The sequence below is a fragment of the Drosophila suzukii genome, chromosome 2R (assembly GCF_043229965.1).
Source record: "Drosophila suzukii chromosome 2R, CBGP_Dsuzu_IsoJpt1.0, whole genome shotgun sequence".
Lineage (NCBI taxonomy): Eukaryota > Metazoa > Arthropoda > Insecta > Diptera > Drosophilidae > Drosophila > Drosophila suzukii.
In genome coordinates, this window is record NC_092081.1 from 1,931,021 (window position 1) to 1,953,543 (window position 22,523).

The 22,523-nt window shown below is 42.8% G+C and overlaps 2 protein-coding genes across 7 annotated transcripts; both read right to left on the minus strand.

Annotated features, from left to right (window-relative positions):
• Positions 1 to 14,972: 14,972 nt before the first annotated feature.
• SmydA-5 (SET and MYND domain containing, arthropod-specific, member 5) lies at positions 14,973 to 16,742 on the minus strand. Its single transcript, XM_017075990.4, has 2 exons — positions 16,408 to 16,742; positions 14,973 to 16,353 (listed from the first exon to the last, which is right to left on the minus strand). The coding sequence occupies exons 1-2, from the start codon at positions 16,740 to 16,742 to the stop codon at positions 15,033 to 15,035; spliced, it is 1,656 nt and encodes a 551-aa protein (XP_016931479.2). The 3' UTR covers positions 14,973 to 15,032.
• An 841-nt stretch (positions 16,743 to 17,583) lies between these two features.
• On the minus strand, positions 17,584 to 22,481 carry Ars2 (arsenic resistance protein 2). Of its 6 annotated transcripts, none has more exons than XM_065863778.2 (8): positions 22,343 to 22,475; positions 21,873 to 22,020; positions 21,631 to 21,806; positions 21,294 to 21,570; positions 20,713 to 20,779; positions 18,687 to 20,656; positions 18,521 to 18,625; positions 17,584 to 17,808 (listed from the first exon to the last, which is right to left on the minus strand). In XM_065863778.2, exons 2-8 carry the CDS (start codon positions 22,013 to 22,015, stop codon positions 17,739 to 17,741), a joined length of 2,808 nt encoding a protein of 935 aa, XP_065719850.1. In that variant the 5' UTR covers positions 22,016 to 22,020; positions 22,343 to 22,475; the 3' UTR covers positions 17,584 to 17,738. The 6 variants fall into 6 exon arrangements, with proteins under 6 accessions (XP_065719850.1, XP_065719849.1, XP_016931474.3 ...); XM_065863777.2 differs by having other exon boundaries at positions 17,584 to 18,212; XM_017075985.4 differs by having other exon boundaries at positions 21,631 to 21,818.
• Between the last annotated feature and the right edge of the window lie 42 nt (positions 22,482 to 22,523).

A 22,523-nucleotide genomic window follows, 5' to 3' on the forward strand; every position in this document is an offset into this window, starting at 1 on the left:
ACGAGGTTGCCCCAGTGTCAATTAATATTTTAAATTTTAAATTTTTTTTTTGTGTCATTTCTAATTAAGTAGGGTAAGCGTACTCCTGACTTTTGTCTAAAAAATGGTTCTCCTCAAGGTTATTATACCCGTTACTCGTAGAGTAAAAGGGTATACTAGATTCGTCGGAAAGTATGTAACAGGCAGAAGGAAGCGTTTCCGACCCCATAAAGTATATATATTCTTGATCAGGATCACTAGCCGAGTCGATCTAGCCATGTCCGTCTGTCCGGATGAACGCTGAGATCTCGGAAACTATAAGAGCTAGGCTATTAAGATTTGGCGTGCAGATTCCTGAGCTTCTTACGCAGCGCAAGTTTGTTTCTGCAATGTGCCACGCCCACTCTTACGCCCACAAACCGCCCAAAACTGTGGCTCCTACAGTTTCGATTGACCCAAAAAAAGTTTGCCACGCCCACTCTAACGCCCACAAACCGCCCAAGCCTGTGACGCCCACAGTTTTCATGCTATATAAAAAAATTTAACTGAAATGTATTGGTCTTGTCAATACCTATCGATTGATCCAAAAAAATTTTCCACGCCCACTCTAACTCCCATAACGCTTAAATCTGTCTACCGCCGGTAGGTGGCGTATTTTAATCTCGCTTTGCTGCTTGCATATCTCCATTTCCCTTTGGTCCCTTTAGCTGAGTAACGGGTATCTGATAGTCGAGGTACTCGACTATATCGTTCTTCCTTGTTTTGTTTTATCCCACTTGTTCTGGCTATAATTATTATTTTGATATTTATTATAGCTTTGATTATAGCCGTTGTTAGCCCTATTCTGAACCTGGATAGACTCGTCTACCTCCATTGGTTCTGGTTTATTTAGTGGCTGCCTATAAGTGTTCCACTGATTTTGTTGGTTATTATTAAATCTACCCTGGTTCCAAGAATTATTTTTGTTCTGATTATAATAACCATAAGTATTTTTGTTCTGGTTGTTGTCATGATTAAACCTTAAATTATTATTGTTTCGCTGGTTATTGTAATTGTTGTTTTGTTGTCTTTGCTTGTGGTTGAAATGTGTTTGACCATTTCCACCAGAGTTTGGCTCACTATTTTTTCTTTGAGTAGTTGAGAAACTATTTGCGAAATGCGCCCTCATGTTGTTCCTTTCCAATTCCTGAACTATGACCATTGCATTCGGTAGGTCAGGTGGATTCATTGAGAAAATTGTATCTGAAATTTGGCCGTTGAGGCCGGTAATGAAAACTCCAAGAGTAGTCTTCCTATGTTTTTCATTCATTTCTGCTGTTATCGGTTTGTTTCTACCGTAGGTCATAATTGTTTTATTAATAAGTAGAGATAATTTTCTATTAACTGTACCATAATAATCCATAATGGATAATTTTCCCTGACTCAAAACACTTAATTCCTGTTCAATAATATGAATAGGACGTTTGTCGCTAAAGACAAAGTCAAGTCTGGCCATTATGGCATCGAAATTTAATACCGTACCGTTATGGGTTAAGGCATCGTTTGCCATTCCCGTTATTTTGTTTCTTAATATTGATAAGGCGGAATAAAATCTTCACTCCCTCTGGCATATTGCCCCATGGCTATATTATTAATAAGTAGAGATAATTTTCTATTAACTGTACCATAATAATCCATAATGGATAATTTTCCCTGACTCAAAACACTTAATTCCTGTTCAATAATATGAATAGGACGTTTGTCGCTAAAGACAAAGTCAAGTCTGGCCATTATGGCATCGAAATTTAATACCGTACCGTTATGGGTTAAGGCATCGTTTGCCATTCCCGTTATTTTGTTTCTTAATATTGATAAGGCGGAATAAAATCTTCACTCCCTCTGGCATATTGCCCCATGGCTATTTCAGCTGATTCTCTCCAGCTTACATATTTATCTTCTTCTCCTTTATATTCCCTAACAAATTTGATGATCGCATAAGATGTGTCGCACTTGATATTTGGATCTATAATCTCTATCTGATAATCCTCAACCGATTTAATTTTATGAGAAAGTTGCGATCTTAAATTAACGATCTCCTCCTTTAATGGATTCAATTCAAAATTTACAATTTGTTTAATTAAATCTCCTACATTTAACATTGTATTGTTTGTAATCGCCTGATGATGTTCTTGAGGCGGATTTATGTGGAGTCTTTTATTTGCTCCAGTCTGGCTTGTTGAAGGTTCTGACATTTTGAGAATATTTTCGAAATCAGAAATTAATTCTTCCACTTTGTATAATTATATTTCTTTTTTACAAATTTCTAATTAAATAATAATAATAATAATAAAAAAAGATAGTATCGCTCACGAATCGTCCTCCTTATTTTTCTTGTCGTTGTTTTTCGGGTCGTCGTTTTCTTGGATGATGATCCTGCTTGGGGTCGTCCTTCTTTTTTGTATCTTAAGGTCTTCCTTCTTTCTTCGATTTTTAAATTAAGGTCTTCCTTCTTTTTTTAGTGTCTTTTTGTTGATGATTTCGAAGATTTTTGTTAATTTTTGTTTTTAAACATTTTTATAATTTAAATTGTTTTCCCAACGGTTATTTGTTTCGATGAATTTTGTTATCACTTTTTAATTTTTTATATTGTCCGAGCAGTGAATTTATGTTACGATCACTATTTTGTAATTTGAGATTTAAGGGGATTATTCCATTATTTATTTTCCACCTTAGTTTTTTGATCAACACCAACTTTTTAAATTTTTGCCGGTTGTATAGAGTTTAAGGGGATTATTGCATTTATTAATTTCCACCTTATTTTTATCAACAAAAGCTTTATATATTCGTCGGTTGTATCGGGTTGTTGGCCGCGCAAAATTCCTTTTTCACTTTTAAACTTTTTTGGGTTTATTTAAAAGCTTTGCTTTAGATTTTTTAATCACACGGCCCCACGTTGGGCGCCAATTAAGTTTCTCACTAGTGAATTGATTAAAAAAATTTATTTTTATTTTTAACAACCACTTATTCACTATTACAATTTTTCAATAGGTCGAACTTATTTAATTCACTGCTCTTATACTTTTCCTCGAATTGTTCTACTGCTGGATTCGGATCTTAAAAACGGACTGCCTGCCATCTAGTTCAATGATCAATAATTAAACCTAGGCTTAAGAGATTTTATCCCCAAAAATTGATAAAGAGAATGACTCAAGAGAGTCGGAAAATAGGATGATGCAATCTGCAATTAAGCTCTCGGCTCAAAGTTGTTTATAAATTGGGTAAGAGCCCCTAAATAATGTGTCATATAACTTTCATGCTTAAACCTATTCAGGTAGTATTTAAAGCATCCATGTCCTGTCAGCAGTTGCGTTAAGTAAAAGTCCACATGTCCATGCTTCCGTCCCAACCATCTCTGCAGTTCTGGGATAAGCTTATAGGTCCATCGTCCTTTGCTAGTATTTACCCAACATTCTTGCCACTTAACAGTGGTAAGTTCTCTGCACCTTTTCCGTAGGGATTCAGCAGTTGTAACCCATGTGCAGGTCAATCGGTGTGACTCCCGATATCACCAGCGCCGCCTCATGGGATACCGTGCGGAACGCACAGCATACCCGCAGGGCACACAATCTCTGCACGGAGTCGCCGTCTTGCATATAACTTCCATTTTTTGTGGCTCGAGCCCATATGGGAGCAGCGTACATCAGTGTCGCCGTGAAAACGCTAACCGGTAATCTACGTCCTGGTTGCCTCGGTACTCGATTTTTCGCCATAATTCGCGAATTTGCAGCCGCGGTCCTGCTTGCCTTGCCACTAGCGTACGCTAGATGTTCTTTGATAGAAAGCCGGTGGTCGATCATGACACCCAAGTATTTTAGACTTGGGCGAGATGTAATTGTGGCTTCTCCAGTTTTGATAGTAGCAGCCGCCACCATTTGCCTGCTACTTATCAGGACTGCTTCAGTCTTGTGCCAAGGCGAGTCCCTTGGAGTCTAGCCATGCGCTTGCTCGTTTCTTTCCGCATCTGGAAGTTTCTTTGCCGTAACTACTATGTCCACGACATCCGCGAAGCCAATGAGTCGTGCCCCTTCGGGCATCGTGATCCTAAGGATCCCATCGTACATGACATTGGGGGACTCCCCCGCTGACCCTGTGGGTCGATTGCCCGAAATCAGTTTCGTACAGGAGCAGGCGGCCTTCGAAGTAGCTCGCTATAACTCTCTGTATATACACTGGTACATTTAGGTTGCTCAGTGCATTTAGTGTGTGGTACCAGCTAGCGGAGTTGAAGGCGTTTTTAACATCCAACGTTGCCGCCATGCAGTACTGCTTAGTGCCGTACAGCCACGTTTTCCCCTCAATGTGCGATTTCGCACAGTTTACCGACGGCGTCGATGGTAGATAGCCCCTTCCGAAAACCATACTGCATCTCTGAGAGACCGTTGGTTCCGACAAGGGCACCTTCTAGCCGGGAGTGGATTCTTCTTTCAAGAACTTTTCCCACCGTATCCAGCATGCAGAGTGGCCTATACGAAGAAGGCTCTTCCGCCGGCTTTTCCCCCTTTGGTATGAGTACCAGACGCTGTGTTTTCCAGCGACTAGGCAACACACCTTCTGTTAGGCATGCGTTATACATGTCAACATACTCTTTTGTATTTGCTCTTATGGCAATTTTAAGAACTTTATTCGGGATTCCATCTGTTCCCGGTGTCTTGTCGTCCAGTATTGTATTCAATACCCGGAGGACTTCTTCGGCACTTGTGAGCTTTATGCTCGCCGTGTTCACTATCTGTGAGATTCGCGCCATACTCTCTTGCTGTGGCTGACTGGGCATGTCGGTGATAAGCTACTAAATGCCCGCAGCCGTTTTGTGACGAGTTTATATGCGAAGCCCCATGGGTTGGAGTCAATTTCTTCGCATATATTATTAAAGCACCTGCGTTTGCTTTCTTTTATATATAAAATATAACTATAGTTATACAAGGTGAGTTCCAAAGTAAACAGGACTTTAAAAAAAGAGACAGAACAAATAGTTTTTCCGGCAAAATCAAATTATTTTATTCAAAATAGTCTCCTTCTGCTTTAATACAGCGTTTTGCACGGTCCAAAAGCATGCCGAACGAGTGTTTTATCTCGTTGCCCGGTGTGGCCGCCAGTAGGTACACAGAGAGAATTATTTAAGTAATTTGTACTCAAATTGAGTATTTTTGTACTCAAAAATTTAGCATGAACAAAAATTCTCACATTGAGTGCAAAACACTCACTTTCAGTACAAATTTCTCAAAAAATTTGTACTTAAATTGAGTACATTTGTGCTCTTTATTGAACATTTTTCCTCAATATGAGTACAAACTGCACTCATTTTAAGAAATAATTTAGCTTGAATTTTAGAATCGAGTATCCCCTTTTCTCAAACTGAGAAATTTCCAGCGCTCAAAATGAGAAACAAGTTCTTGATAGTGAACTTCTAAATTCTCAAATGAAGAACTGTTGCGCTGAAACCCGCTCCACCCATTCCCAGAAAAAAGGGTAAAATATTTTTTTTCATTATATATATTATATATATTATATCATGAAACAATAAAATTAGAATGTTATTAAATGAACATTTAAAACGCATTTTGAAAATTATATGTGTATGTAGTATGTACATTGTACATAAAAAACTAAGAAAACTAGACACGTGCTTCACGCCACTTACAATCACACATACATATGTATGTACATACATATTGACGTACACGTTTTGGTAATATTTTGGCAGTGTTTGTTATAAACACAGTTAAAATAAAAAAACTTACCCTCGAGGTACGGAAGGGTCGCACGAATGTCCAATTCATAAAATAGTTTTTTAGCTTTGTGTTACGCGCACGGCTTGACTTAGCTAAATCACACGGCAAATGACAGTCACACAAATGCGGCGCGCACCACTTTACACACCCTTTAGTGAGAGAGAGACAACCATATACTCAACGAACTAAAGGCCGCTCATCTCTCGTCTTGTTCGCAGAACGGAATTCTCTAGAACTCCTTATGAGAATTCGCAACTCATTTTTGAGTTTATCGGTTACTCATAATGAGAATATTTTCCTGCTAATCTGTCGCCTTGGATTTCCGCAGCTCCATATTTCCGATTTTTTGCTATTATTTGCTACCCATTCTCCGGAATTTTTATACCCGATACTCGTAGAGTAAAAGGGTATACTAGGTTCGTCGGAAAGTATGTACAAGGCAGAAGGAAGCGTTTCCGATCCCATAAAGTATATATATTCTTGATCAGGATCACTAGCCGAGTCGATCTAGCCATGTCCGTCTGTCCTTCTGTCCGTATGAACGCTGAGATCTAGGAAACTATACAAGCTACAATACTGGGATTAGGCGTGCAGATTTCTGAGATTCCTGCGCAGCGCAAGTTTGTTTCAGCAGTGTGCCACGCCCATTTTAACGCCCACAAACCTCAAAAAATCGTAGGTATGAACTTGGATATCTGGGAAACTATCAAAGATAGAGAATTGGGATCTCCGATTTTAATTCCGTAGCCTTGCACGCAGCGCAAGTTTGTTACGCGAATATGCCACGCCCACTCTAACGCCCACAAACCGCCCAAACCTGTGGCGCCCACAATTTTTATGCTACATTAAAAATTTTAACTGAAATGTATTGGTCTCGTCAATATCTATCGGTTGATCCAAAAAAATTTGCCACGCCCACTCTAACGCCCATAACGCTTAATTCTGTCTACCGCCGGTAGGTGGCGTATTTCAATCCTTTGGTTCCTTTAGCTAAGTAACGGGTATCTGATAGTCGAGGTACTCGACTATAGCGTTCTTCCTTGTTATTCCTGTATTGCTTGCTTATGAGTGCCATGTCTACGTTTTTCTCGATGACATTTTGCTCCAGCAAAGATTGGGTTTATTAAAGATTTAGGTTTATCTGAAGGAACTTAATTTACCCCTAAGCCCTTGCATTCCCCTCTCTGAAGTACGGGCATCTCCCACTCATTGTTGGGTGGTCGCAATCTTTCTCCTTTTTGCACTTGCATAGCATGCAGCAGTTGTAGCATCCTTTAAAGCAGTCTTCCTGAACCCTGCAATTCCCTGCTATTTGGTTAAACTCCATTCACCTAAAACACCTTTTTGGTGATATCTTGTTTCCCCTTATTTCAAACTTGGCTGGCATCACTGGCCGGTGCCTTATGCATCGCCTTTTTGCTGTTACCGCTAGCGTTTTCCCAGTTTCTTGGCCCCTGGGTCGCTTGCTGTTGCCGCTCGCGAGCACTTCTGCGCAGGTTTTTTTAGCTGTCTCCTTAGCTTTTTCCTGTTCTTCGATTATGCATTGCACAGCCGACGGGACTTCCCTCTGGAGATAGTCAATTTCGTCGACTATATCCCTCATGGGGTTTGTAATGGAACGCTTTCCGTCCATTAGCTTCTTCAGCTCCCTGGCATTCGATCCCAGGCAAGTCAGCTGTTTCAGCACACCCCCTGATCTTCATCAGCAGCTTTTGGGCTGCTTTATTCTCCTGCTGAGGGATGCTAGGCTGCCTGCCTCTGCACTCCACCATTTTTCCTGGCGATCTCGCCATTGCATTCCCTTTTTTAAACGGGTCAGCTCCCATGTTGGCCCAGTCAGGTAGACTGGACAATGGCGTGTGGAAGCCGTCGGCAACAGCTTGCGCCGCCAGGCTTTTGTTTTTTTTTTCTAATTTTTTAAAGAGCCACCTAAAATTTCCCCATGTGCTACGGCACGCACTTATGTGCCTGCACCCTGTCTGAAGCTTGCTGCTATAGCACCCGCAGCCCATTTCGCACACTACGATCAGCTGACAGCGCAGGCGCTTTCCACCACTGATTTAGTGTTTGCGAAAATAGAAAGCGCAAGTGAAAAATTTGACAACAACTAAACAAACAACGAGTGTCACCTACGACCGGCCTCTGCCTGGCCGCCAAACCTGTTGGGGGTAGATTCCCAGGCTGCTCCTAGGAGTCGTCCAAGGCCGGTCATCTGTCCACCAACTGATGTCCAGGTGCGTGTCCAGATGCTCCACGCCGGATGGCCGGCTGCACTTTTGGCTTTATGCTGAAAATTTGAGGAAAAAAAACGGAGCGATTTTAAAAGGCGTCCGCACTCTCTGCTTTCACAACTCTCTTTTCTATGAAAACGGTCGAGCCCCTAGTTTGTGCATGTCATCCGTGGTCACCTGCCTCGCTTATGGAAGCAAATGCACCTGCTAGTCCTATGCGGGTTGCACTGTGTAGAGTATACACACGTCTGTTTGCTTCCTACTCCGATGTTGTCGTCTGCGGCCCGCTAGGCAATTCAAATTTGATGAAAGGCTACACCCATGGATATATTCTAGGCCTCGAGATACCAGCGCACGCGGCAAAATACTATCCAGCTCTGGCTCATCGGCTATGGGTGTGATGGTCTTGCTGATATCTCGGAATGCCTATTCATAATAATACATAGATACTCGCGTGCATCACAAACTAAAACCGGGACAGAGAATCACACACATTAAATAAGTGCTTGACGTTTCCTACTTCTTCCCATTCCAAGCAACATTCCTAACCACGTTAGATCAACCACAGCCGATGGTGAGCTGCGTTAGCTCAACCTCAGCGATGCTGCGTTAGCTCAACCTCAGCGCAGCTCACCATCGGCTGTGGTTGAGCTAAAGTGGTTAGCTGCTAGTTGAGATGGTGTATAACGAGCCCTATTCCTAGAGGTGGAAAGTAGAACCGCGGAGTTATAAGTTGCGTTGATAACTGATTTATTCTTCTTTTGATACATGCTTATATACTACTTGGAACACGAAAGCTTAGTGTAATGATTAGTGAAATAAGCTATATTCTAAAGTAGGTCAGGGAATTTTGATTATGGTAGCAGTTGCGTAGTTGGCTCGACTGACAATGCAAAATGTGCTGACTGCATTGGCGGGTCAGTGTACCGTTGAGTCGGTGAGTTAGTGAGACATATAGTCATGTATACCCACACATAGCCTCACTTATTAGAATAAGATCACGTTAATGTGTATATACATGGCGCTAAGCTTTTAGTTGTAGCTTTCAAGTCTAGAGAAGAAAACTTGGAACATTACGCACGCATCAATAAAAAACCTCTTTGTTAAGCGAAATCATCGTTTTCGTAAAACCATTTTTACTCGACAAAGAAGTCGATGAAGGCTGAATGGATCAATCGACCTTTTTGGGACACAGAAGTCTCAACCCTAAAAAGCAGCGATCAACACCTACATCTAACGGACACAGAAGCCTCGGCTTGGAAGGCAACCTCTCAGCCTTCCACATAACTATATAATATGCTGATCAGCAACTCTCATCTGCAGTGGGTGCTACTGAGCGCATAGTACTGTTCCCAACTTATCTACTGCTTGATTTGTTGGGTGCTGGTCATGTTGAGCACCCTTGGGTACGAACATTCTACCCCCATTGGAGGTACCTTCAATTAAGGCGTGATGTCGGTCAGCCCTTGGACGAATTGTATAGAAAGCACCTAACAAATCTTTCCTTCAGTTGCGGAGGTTCATGTTTGTGATAAAGATCCTTCATATCTTCTTGATGCTGCTTAACACACCCCTTTGCGATAAAATTGACATTACCGAGGGGACGGAAATTGTGCCCTCGTAGAACTTGATCATTTGGCACGTTCTTTTGGTTAAATTTAGAAATGTTGAAGAAAAGTCAGACTTCTTGTAGGTTTTAAGATGATGAGAAGTCGGTTTTGTATTTATTGGTTTTTCTCTTGCAGTAAAAAGTTCAATCAGCTGCAATGAACCATTATATGTAGCGGTTGATTCTCGATCGGTCGAGTCAGTGTCGCTAGTTCTTGATTTGCTACATATATCGTCAGTCTCTTTTATTTTATGATCCGTCAATGCTAAGTTCGTTAAATGAATCCCTTTTTCATCGAGAGAAATCTCAATCTGCCGTTTGCTATCTTCTTTATCAAATTGATTGTCACTAGCCGGATTTTTATCTTTCGTTACTTCATAAGCAGCGTTCGGTCCTGCAACATAATCTGCGTCTTTTACCAAAATAGGGTTGATTTTCGTATCAGATAAGGTTTCTTTATTAAGAAAACCTGTGACTACATAACCAAGCCTTGTGCCTTGTGCCAAAGGATTATTAGGTCCTAGTCTAAGAAGTTCACCGGTTATTACACGAGATATACATCAACCCCTAAGGTTAGGTCAATGGGTCCAGGTTGCCGAAAGTCAGGATCTGCTAACGACAGTCCCTCGGGAATATTAAGATCTGTTGCAATCGGTACTGACGGTTGATCTGTAATGACTGTGGGAATAATAAATACCTCTACTAGTGTTTCAAAACCTGAAGTATCTGATGAGAGCTTTAATATTGACCTAATTGCTGTTCTTATTTTCCCTCCGATTCCAGATATTTCAATCGGTGACGACATTTTTTTTAAGAGATAGCAGATCTGCCATCCTCCTTAAGATAAGATTCACCTGTGATCCAGCATCTATTACAGCGCGACATGTTTGTGGTTGACCGGTTGGCCCTTGTAATAATACCTTGGTGGTCGCGAGCAGATGATATCCTCTAGGGTTGTGGTAGCCTGCAATGGTTGCTGCGCCGGCCACTGGATTGCTAGTCGGTCCTTGGTGTAACAGGAATGATGCCGTTCATCCACAGTTTTCAACCTTATGAGCTGTAGACAAACAATTTGTGCACCTATTTGAATAATGGCTTGGCGCCGTGTTTTGGGATCCATTTCCTGAACACGGCTACATGCTCTAAGAACTGAACTGACTGATGGCGGAGTGTTGCAGTAGGTTGAGCGCTTATCATCTCCAGCATGCAAGCGCGCCGCTCAATAAGCGTCAGTACACCCCTTAACGTTGGAATCTCCGTTCGTGCATGCGCTGAATTTTTCAGTGCAGCTAGAGACTGTTTTTCTGATAAGAAAACACAGGATTGGATCCCAGGATTTTGTGCTGACATAGAGATTTTTAAGAGTACTCATTGAGTTTTTGATAGTGTCATGTAAGGCACTTAGTTGGCATTTTTGCAATGGCCGTTCTGGTACCTGGCGTTCATTCGCAACCAGGTGTCGTCATAATCACCCTGTGAGAAGGAAGTGTCTGTCCAAAGGTTCTTGCTTTTCCACGAAGCGAACTCTGTTGAATGTAGTAGTAGTTTTTGACTGGCCGAATATGGTTTATTATGTACAAATTCCACAAAGAGATCATGGAACCGTGGCCATTTCGTATTCCTAGTATAGTGTGTGGAATTGGGTTAGCTCTGCTTCTGCAAGAGCTACTGCCCCAGGTGTGCTGTTCAGTTCATTGTGGGCCTGTTTTAGTAGCGCCCAATGGAGGTCCAGGTGCCTTTGTAGGGCTAGAGTGACCGTTGGAGCATTAGAGGCTAATGTTAATGATGATTCCAATTCGTTGCATCTTCTCTGCAACAGTCGGATAACCGTGTCAATCGCGGAGTCTTTCTTGATTGATCTCCTGTTGTAATTTTTATGTTGGCCGAAGTTCGTCAGGAGGCCTTCGGAAGCCCGCTTCCAGTCGGCATGTTGTCCAAAATATTTTTAGATACTAGTCGTGAAGCGTATTCACTTCCAGTGGGTAATGCCGCTTGTTGGACTTCTTCATATAGGTCGCAAAACTGCTGCTAGAGATCGTATAACTGATTCAGCTTACTGGAATAATAGCCGTCTCGGTGGCGTCGTTCGACCGAATCCCCGCCATAATTCTTTATGAGCTCTTGGATCTGTACTTGTAGCTCATTTTGGTTGTCTAGTATTCGATTGTGTAAATTGATTCTTGTGTGACATGTTTCCTCTATGAGTGATGTAGACATAATGTGTTTCTTGGAATCGAAGAATCCTTTGAAGCCGGATAAAGTTGTGTGTTCTGTGAAGCTGGATGAAGCTGTGAATCCTGTGAAGGTGGATTAAGCTGACGATCCTGTGAAGCTGGATGAAGCTGAGCATCTTGTGAAGCTGGATGAAGCTGAGTATCCTGTGAAGCTGGATGAAGCTGAGCATCCTGTGAAGCTGGATGGAGCTGAATATCCTGTGAAGCTGGATGAAGCTGAGTATCCTGTGATGCTGGATGAAGCTATGAGTCATGTGAAGCTGGATTAAGCTGAGTATCCTGTGAGGCTTGATGCTGAGTATCCTGTGAAGCTGGATTAGCTATGGTTTCCAGGGCGGGTGGATGTAGTGTTAACTTAACGGTACTTTTCACTAGTTAGAGGTTCAGCTTTTGGTTGGAAGGGGTGGTTAGAGTGTTATCCTTTGTTGGTAAAGGATCACGTCGGGGTCACCAATGTTTGTGCCTAACCGAAGTAGACACTCGCAAGACGATCGAGTCACGACAATGGTAACGATGGTTACTGCGATGCCGGACCACAGGCGATGCTGAGCAGCGCTGAGGTTGAGCTAACGTGGTTAGCTCATAGTTGAGATAGTGTGTTACGAGCCCTATTCCACAAAAAAGGACAGGGAATTTTGATTATGGTAGCAGTTGGGTAGTTGGCTCGGCTGACACTGCAAAATGTGCTAACTGCATTGGCGGGTCAATCTACCGTTGAGTCGGTGTGTTAGTGAGACTATTATATTTCAGCATTAGCAATTCTCATCTGCCAGGGGTGCTACTGAGCACCCGGTACCGTTCCCAACTTGGCTACTGCTTGATTTGTTGGGTGCTGGTCATGTTAGGTACGAACACGTATATTATTTAATTACATTTTTTTCTACTTTTTATACTAGTTACTCGTAGAGTAAAAGGGTATACTAGATTCGTCGGAAAGTATGTATCAGTATGTATTCGACCCCATAAAGTATATATTTATTCTTGATCAGGATCACTAGCCGAGTCGATCTAGCCATGTTCGTCTGTCCGGATGAACGCTGAGATCTCGGAAACTATAAGGGCTGGGCTAATGAGATTTGGCGTGCAGATTCCTGAGCTTCTTGCGCATCGAAAATTTGTTTCAGCAGCGTGCCACCCCCACTCTAACGCCCACAAACCGCCCAAAGCTGTGGCTCCTACAGATGCTAGAATAAAAAACTTAACTGAAATGTATAGTTCTCATCAATACCTATGGATTGACCCATAAAAAGTTTGCCACGCCCATTTTAACGCCCACAAACCGCCCAAACCTGTGACGCACACATTTGCCTGCTAGATAAAAAATTTTAACTGATATGTATTGGTCTCGTCAATACCTATAGATCGATCCAAAAAAAATTTGGCACGCCCACTCTAACGCCCATAACGCTTAAATCAGTCTACCGCCGGTAGGTGACGCATTTTAATCTCGCTTTGCTGCTTGCACATCTCCATTTCCCTTTGGTCCCTTTAGCTGAGTAACGGGTATCTGATAGTCGAGGTACTCGACTATAGCGTTCTTCCTTGTTTTTTTTTTAATTTAATATAGATTTTTACTTCCTTTTACCACTTAAATAGAATACATAATTAGCTTTTAGCTCAATTTAAATTACATTTAATTTTATTCATTTCTCTTTTCCTTCTCATTCGTTTCTTTTCTTTTAGGTTAACCATTTTTTTATATTTGACTTTCCTTATGGGACTTTATATTTATTTTTGAAAACTTACACCTTTATCCATCCACCGATGAAAGCTCTTTCCTCGGTGAAGATGGCTAAAGAAATATAACAACTTATTATGTAATCTTAAACCGAACTTAACACTAAATTTTCCGATTTTTTTTTCAGATCTCAGATCGGGATTTGGCCATAAAGTAAGAATCTATATAAAGACACCATTTTCTCTGCTTAAACCTCTGCTGAGAGCCAATTCAAGGTCAAGTTTGAAGCTAACTTCGATATTTCAACACATCCAACAAGTGCAAAGTAACAGCAATAGTGTTGAGGTTCAATTTCCCATAAAGCTCACCGCGGGTACAAATTACAAAGTCACATCAAACATTTTAAAAACTAGGGAAATAATCGTTTTTCAGCTGGGTGGCATCATTGGCAAAGTCTCCAAAGAGAACTGCAGAGCATATTGGGTCTCTATATAGATTTCGCTGGAACAACCAGGATTTCCGGCTCGATTAGATAACTTTAAACTTCATAAATTAAAAAAACGCAGACTGAGGGGCGACATCATATGGGCTCACAAAGCAAAGCGAAACTAACAATTCTGCTCGAACGAACCTGGATCTTTTCGATACAAATGAATGGTTCGATGGAAGGTCGTCGCCTGATTCTTCTTGCTGGATTAGTCGAATATACTTTTAGGCCGGGGCATAGGTTATAGAAAACAAAAGGTCTTATGTGACCAAAAATAATGGTGCATATAATTACGCCTTTTTAGTGCATTGATGCTTCAATTCGACGAAACGCTTGCGTTGAAATTGGCTCGCTGCCAAGATGTTCGATGCGTGGATTGCACATGCGCCCGTTCGACTCGCCCCCACTCTTTTTTGGGGCCTTCGAACGCCACACAGTTGATGCCTAGAAAATCCCCAAAGAGAATTACGAATCCCGTTAGATACGGCTCAGCGCCAAATTAGAACTAATCTCCTTTCCTTTTGGAACTGTATACAGGGGTGGTCAAAAGTATTTTCACAAAACAAAAGTTAAATGTACTCATAATTTGAACTTACTTCTTGTTAACTTTAGCATCAATGGAAAGGTAATTTAAATGCCGTTTGAATGATACAATACATTTCTTAACCCATTCAGTACTTATTGAAAAGGACGAATTTGTGTGAAAATCAACTTTTTAAACTTTTTTCCTCGACTTGAAAACTTAACTTTTTTGATGCAGTTTTTTTAAGCAAAAATAATAGGAACTGCCAAAAGAATTTTTCAAAAATAATTTTGCTTATATTTTTTATGCTTTTTTAAAGGTGACAATGTCGGAATAAATTTGTATGAAAAAAAAGGAAAATATGGCTCAAATTCATGTTTCTAAACATTTTGAATTCTTTCGCACTTGAGTACAAATTCCTACCGAAGATATTTTCTTGTAACCCCCTACTAAAAACATTAAGTGTATTTGCTCAGATAACTTGTTTAAAAATCGTGTTTTAAAGTGACTTTTTGGTGGTAACTTAGGTTTTTCGACTGAAGTCACGTTTTTGGTTATAGGTATAAGCCAGAATTAGATTTTCACAGTGAGAGATTTCCTTTTGAAGCTTGGCGTTTAGTTTCTTGCCCGCTACGGATTCTTTCTCCTTCTTCATGACCACCTGCGCTTCCTTGAGACGTGCCTGCGCCAGTTGCAGAAGAGTAATTCCCTCTGATGATGTCCTTCGAGCCTGCTCCTCCAGAGTATGTGCCATCTCAATCAGAATGACCGTCACGTAGATAGCGAGTTTAATACTGTACGGATCAAGACGTTGGCAAACGCTGTATAACTCATCGCAGATGCGCAGTTTTCGCTCCAGCTGCTCGTCGCTAAGCTCACACAATTGCAAGCCATCTTCGTTGCCATAAAGCTGGATCAATGTGTGTCTAAGGTTGAACGTAAGAAAATGGTTTGGGTGCAACATTTGAGACAGGCGGGACAGAAGCAATTCAACCTGACTCGCGGAAGGACATCCGCTCATAAGGCCCTCTACCTGCTCGGTCATATGGGTCTGCAGCTCAGTCACGTAGGCGGCGTCCACCTTCATTGGGCAAGAATTGCACTTCCACTGTGTTTTCTCGTCCAGCGGATCCACAGGCAGATGGGTGCCAGAGCATGTTTGGTTTACATCGCCCAGACACGCCAGTGCACTTATATAGGTACCGTATTCTGTTGGATCCAAACAGCGACTGCACTGGCAGCCAAAATGCTTTGTTAGCCGCAGATGCTGCTGGCGTAGTTGTGTGCCCCACAAAATATTAGTATAGGTGATCCGTAGGTGTTCGCCCTTTCGCAGGTCACAGCCAGCACGCACAGCAATCTGCTTGTTGATACGATCGAACAGAAAGTCGCAATTCGGCTGACAAGCGTGCTCCATCATGCAGGCCTGACGAAACAGCCCGCTTAGTTCCACACCAGTCGGTTGCTCGATGACCATAAAATTTGTTTCGATGATGCCGCACAGTCGATGCAGTAGCTCCGGTCCGTAATCGTCCAAAAGGCTCGGCTTTAGTCGGTGTAAAAACCGCTGCTGCAGGTAGCTGACAACCCGATTTTCTGCCTCCTCGTAGAGCTCGGTGCCCCTGCGCTCCTCCTCGTGGGACTGCATCTCTAGCAGGGCAGTCCACTTTGCCGGATTTTGTCGCTGCAGAAGCAGACATTTGAGCACCAGTAGTGCATCTCCCCTAAAGTAATCGTTCAAGGAACGGACATTTGAACGAGGAGGTGGCCCCGAACCCAGGCTAAGCACACTGCACTCCAGGTCCTCGTGCTGACAGCCGGCGCTGCAGACTGGCCATTGGCATCTAAAAAATTAATAGTTAGAAAAGATGCTCTCCAAGAGAAAAAGGGTGTTTCACCTGCGACACTGGTGCTTGCCTAGACGGCTCGGCATAAAACAGGCCACGCACGGAACGATGGAGGCCTCCTTCTCTGCGTCGGAGAGGTACCACTTCGGGCCCACCACCAACGGCTCCTCGATAAAGATTATCTGACCGGCTGCGATGTCCTGGGTAACCATTAGATACCTGCCCAGTTGAGCATCCTGCTCCTCCCTGAATGGCCTGCAGCTGCGCTTGTGCTGCGGCCAGTGCTGCTTCTGGTGCTCTCGACCGCAGTAACGCACTATTTTGCACCTTGTACAAGCCTGCGAAGCAGCCACTCGGCAAACAGGACAGTCAATGCTCAACTCCATTGTTGCTTCTGAATGGGTACTCTTCCACTACCAAACTGCTCTACATTATTACGTTGGCAAAGCAAATTTTCTTTTTGACTCGGTTGATTTCAGCACGCCGGCGACTGCGGGCTTATTTTTAGCACGCTTTTACAAACGCATATCTCTTGGCCCTAGCCAAGAGAATTAATGTATGTACATTAGGGTGGACTTTTTTAAGGTCATATTAGCTCACTATCTGAAATGGTAGTCATTCTGTACATAATAAATTAATGCAAAAACAAAAAATTGTACTTTAGCACAAAAAAAGATTCTTCCTTTCCTTAATTTGTCAACTTTTTTGTTTTGATCGAATAAAGGAAATAAATGTAGATTATTTCATGAGTTAAATCAGTTCGAAGTAGCCTAGAGCTCAGAGCGTAAAGCTTCTGTTTTTGGAACAAAGAGGACCGTGTTCGGTCCCCGAACAATCGCTTTTTTTACTGTACAGGAGACTTAAATTAATTTTAGTGGTATTTACATTGAAATAACAATCGTATTTTATAATTGTGAAGATCGAGCATAATGTTAGTCCATTAAATAATGGTTAAGGTTATTAAAAACAAGCTGTCAAAGTTAAAAATCAAGTCTACGGTATCTAATTTTTTTCAACTATTTCTTTCTGCTATGCATTAAGGCTACCAAAAGGAAATATTTAATGGGGTGAGAGAATGACCTTAAAAATTTCATACAAAAAAAGTCCGCCCTAATGTACATACATACCTCATAGAACCGCGGTGGTCCTCGCACTGCTCTCCGTCTACGATGGGGAAAATAAGAACCAATAGTGTGCCTCTCCACAAAGACCTTGGTACCTCTTAAATTAGCTTTTCATGTTCACTTTATTTTGCTTTCAATCTTGGAATACAAAAGTATACCATACAAAACAGGCGTCAATTGAGATAACTTAGTTTGAGTGTATAGCAATTAATGTGATAAATACGATTAATTTAGTTTGTGATCTACGCACAAATAGTTTTAGTATGGTTCTTGCGGCGCGTCCAAGTCCCGGTAGTGTGATCTGGGCCGATAATCAAAACCACCGGGTCTGTAAGCAACGGAAATGAATATAGATATTGAAATTATTTACGCAAGGCTAGTGGCAGGACAGAAATACAAAATATTACAGTGTTTTTGTTTTAGGCTATGGATACGAATTTATTTTTGGAAATGAAAGTTATCAACGCTGTTTGTCGGATTCTTGATACAATTGGCATAATATTGTACAGGAAAACGGATATCAGTAGTCGTATATAAACCATCTTTATATGCAGTAGATACCGTTCCTAGCATTGCTTGAACTGCTTTTAAAACATGAGCTCGCCAATAAAAGCTGCATCGAGATGGCCTGTCTGTATTGTGCTAATCAATTAGTCAAACATATCGGAATTGGCAGGCGCATCCAAATCATGGTAACCGATAAGCCGGCGCTGGTGTTCCAAAGGCAATTCTCTGCAAAAAATTTGCGACACAAAAAAGTTGTGACAAATTTTGATTTAGACCAACAAGAGAAAACAAAGTAAAAAAAAAAGGAAGATAAAGGAACGACTAAATGCTATCGGGTTGCGAGAATTAAATTCTTCAGATTACCAAGAAGTATGTGAAGTGTGAGGATTCTCTATACGATTCTTGGCAAAAAAAAACTGAGCAAAACAATTTTATCGGATCGATCCATTTATCGCTTCTAAGAAATACTACTGTGAATCCTATTGTTGATAGAGCTCATACAATATAAGTTTAACTGTTGGTGATATACTAACCTGCGAACAGGAGGAAAGTTGCGACCTCCACGACCCCCACCCATCATAGGTGGGCCAAAACCGTAGGGCATCGCCGAAAATGGTGGGTACATTGGCGGGCGGTAGCTAAAGTTAAGGAATTAAATTAATTACTCTCCTGTATAAGAGGGGCAGCTGCTTCACTCACCCTCCTCCTCGTGTGGAATCGGATTCCGGGCGCTTAGAGCTGCCTGGGTGCTCGGGAAGCTGCGGGCGCTTGGGATCGCGCAGGTAGTTGTTAAAGTACTGCACTTCCTTACGCACCTCGTCTACCTTTTCCTCGTGCTTGTTGAATATGTGCTTGCGAATAAACTCGGGCCCTTTGAACTTTTTTCCCGACAGAGGGCATAACCACTTGTCCTTGGCCAGCTCTTGAGTGTTTGCCTGCACAAACTTTTCCACCTCGGTCTCGGCGTCCTTGGCACCAAGGTCCTTAATCTCTTCGTCGCTGAGTAACACTATCTTGGTGAGAAACTGTTGAAGCTTGCTCTCGTAGGTCTTGATATACTCTTGCACGTCGTTGCTGGTCGTCCGAGCAGGTGCCGGACCGCGGGCATGGATGATGCCACACCGATTGGGCATCTCGTCCTCGTATGGATATTCGCAGTGATTATAATAATCTACGGAGTGCACAATACGCAAATAAAGTACTAGGCGGTCCAGAACGGCTATTAACTGCTCGTCACGCTCAATAGGTTCACCCTCACTGTCCTTGCTCTCGCCGGTGAGACCCAAAAGCTCTTCCTCCTCGGCGGACGCCTCTTCGATAAGGTAATCGGTGATGTTTTGCAACACCGGATTTTTCGAATTGAAGCCATACGTGGAAGAACTGCCATTCGCTGGGAATTTGCTCACACGGTTGGCATTTGCTTTGTTTGCTGTATCTGTCCACAGATTAAACCTTTCGTCCAGATTTAAAGCGATCTTGGCGCACAGCTTAATGTCAGATCGCACCACCTGCTTGTGGGCGGTAATACCGTTGGCTGGGCGTACCCGTCGACTTAAGTCTCGATTGACAATCGCTCCCATTTCGCAGTCCCGCAGCCGCTGGTTGTTCAAACCCCAGCAAATTTCTTTAATGTTGACGTCCCGCATGAAGGTTATCCAGCCGCGGCGATACCAACGGCGCTCTACTAAGGGGTCTGCAATTGCCACTCTAAGGTATCCGTTAAAACGGTTGCAAACGGCCTCAATCTCGGCTCTTGTTATAGAGGGGGCTAGGTTGCGCAGAAAGATAGAGGAGGTGCGATGCAGGGCTCTTGGTTGACCATCCTTCACTTTGTCTAGGTCAATGGTTTCGGTTTCGACTGCATTGCTTTTATCAGAAGAGCGCTTTTCTTCTCCCGCTTCTGCTTTGCCCCCGTCTCCATTTTCCCTTGCCACGCTTAATGCTGTTTCCGGTGACTTTTCTGTCTCGGCACTCTCCTCTCTATTCCTTTCTGCGACTGGGGCTTCGACCTCAGAAACTGCATTTTCTAGTACCTTTTCTGGTTGACTTTTCTGTGCCACCTTTGCATTTGCCGTTTCTTGCCTGTCGTTTTCCGCATCGGCTTTTTGCTGACTTCTTATTCCGTCTTCCACGTCGTATTTCTCCTTAAGCTTCTCATCATCTGAGCTAGAGCTGGATTCCGAGTCGGAAGAGGAGCTGTCATCATCGCTGTTAATCCGTTTGCGTTTTTTTGTCTTTTTTTTATTTGGCTGCTTGTCCTCAGTGCTGGAATCGATCACCTTTGAATCCTCCATCACCTCTTTCTTGGGCAGAACATTTTCAGCTTCCTCCTCATCCCAGTTCTCCTCGTCAGAATTGACAGACTTTACAGTTTTCCGCTGAGGAGAGACGACTGGGAACGAACCTTCCTCATTCACCTTCTCCTCCTTGGGACTCTTTATTGTTTCGTCTGTCGTCCTGGCAGAACCTATGACCTCCGCCTTTCGGTCATAGACTACCGGATCCTTTGGCTTCTCGTCTAGCACTTTGAGATCCTCGTCAGTGCCGCCTTCCAGTTTAATAACACAGGTGTCCAACACACGGATCAGGGCATCACCTTGCGAGGAATCCACTTTCACCCCTCCAATAGTTCCGTTCTCGAGCAACTCCACGAAAACATCAGTTCTCCTCTGTAATAAATGAGTTTCAGAATGACTTCTTAGATTAGTGGATTAAGTAATAGTACCTGAAGAAAGCCTCGCTGCTCCTCGCTGCGCCTTACACTGTCCTCGGGGTGGTATTTATTTTTGAACCTGCAGGTAAAAAAGTATTACGTAAATTAGTACGGTGGAAAATAGAATATTTCCCTAATTGGTTTTAATTTCTACTTTTTCGCTTATTCGCCAGGCTGTTGATAGTCAGATGGTTAATTTTTCACTTTTTATATCGATTTTTTTTGTGGAATTATCACCCAAAATCTTACCTTTCAGGCATAGCGCTTTCGTTATTTATGGGTTTGATTTATAGTTATTTGGGTTTTTGCTCGACAATCGAATTAAATAAATCGCGGTTTCAAAATAAGAACACACCTCGGCATTGCTCGCCGGGTAATTAATAAATTTTAATTTGGTAAATATCAGTTAGCAGCTCTGCGAGATGGCGCACAACCCTCAGAGAAGTCTCTGTCTCACAAACCCAATAAGCTGCAGAGAAAAACTTAATATACAAAATGTTATGAGTGTCGAACAAGACAAATAACGCAAGGGGCCTGCAGAGGCAGAGACATCAACGAAACCGTAGTTGATGCACCGCTGGTCAGCTACTAACCATTCCTCGTCCTTGTGGGCCACGAAAAACTCGTTAAGCTGCTGGCGCTTAAAGTCCGTCTTGTATTCGGTGTACTTGCGCATCACTTCAGAATCGGAGATGTTCTCGTCCTGAGTGTCTAGGAATTGTTTCAAGTTGAGCATGGCCGGCTGAGTCAAAGTATCGCCGCCGCCGCTTACAGACTCCCGAGGAGGTGGGGCATGGCCTGCGTGGGAGTAGGCTGACTGCATGGACTGGTAGTGGTCGTTCCAGGCTTGCATCAAATAAGGGTCATAGCCTTTATTGGAAGAGTTTGCTTTTTAGATCCTTTTTGAAAACCAAGACCCCTTGAACTTACCCCCGAACCGAGGATTGGCGCGCACATCCCCGTCGCCCCAATCGGGGCGCATCCTTTTAGCGGGAGGTAGATCACGGCCGGGCGATCCATAGCGGGCCCTGGGCCCAGGTCCTCGGTAGTCGCTGTAGTCCGGCCTGTGGCGGGCTCCCCCACCGCTTCCGGCCGAAGCTCCGCCCCTGAAGGGATTGCTGAAACGTCCAGCAATGGTGTCATGTAATAGTTGAATGGTGACCTCCACTTACCGATCTGCCCACTCGTCGCGGGCGCCGGCGGATCCGCCCACCGGGCGACGATCGTCCCGGCGTTCCGTTCGGTAGCTGTCACTGCGTTCCCCGCGGAACTTGTCTCGCCGCTTGCGGTCGTATTCGTCGTCCGAATCAGCCATTGTGTCTGCAAAGATGAGATAGAGCTGTGTAAGTGAAAGCCTCGTACCTAACCTCACTCCCAGGCTACCAGCATCATTTCGATTTGGTCTATTTTAAGGGAATGGCTGAAAGATTCAACCTAGCAGGAGATTAGATTTGTATGTAGGTGAATAGCAATTGTTGTTTTCTGTAAAGCCGCCATCTTGCAAATTTGCTTACAATTGCTTACGTGTTTTGTGGCTGGCTAATCAAACACAATTTACTATACTTTTAACAGAAGTGCGTGAGCTTCGGGATATAGACCATTTGCAAAAAGTGTTATCAATTTAGGAACAACAGGCAATTACCTTTAACTTTTCTTTCTTTTTGGTTTTAAGTTACTCTCAACCTCGAGTAGCTGAGATAAAAACTTTATCTTTACTAAAATAAATTTCCCACGTCTGTCAATCAGTGAGACCGTTTTTGAGTGACGCAATATACCGTTTAGAAAAATATTTCGCAAAAGAAAATACCATACAGCCGTGTCTT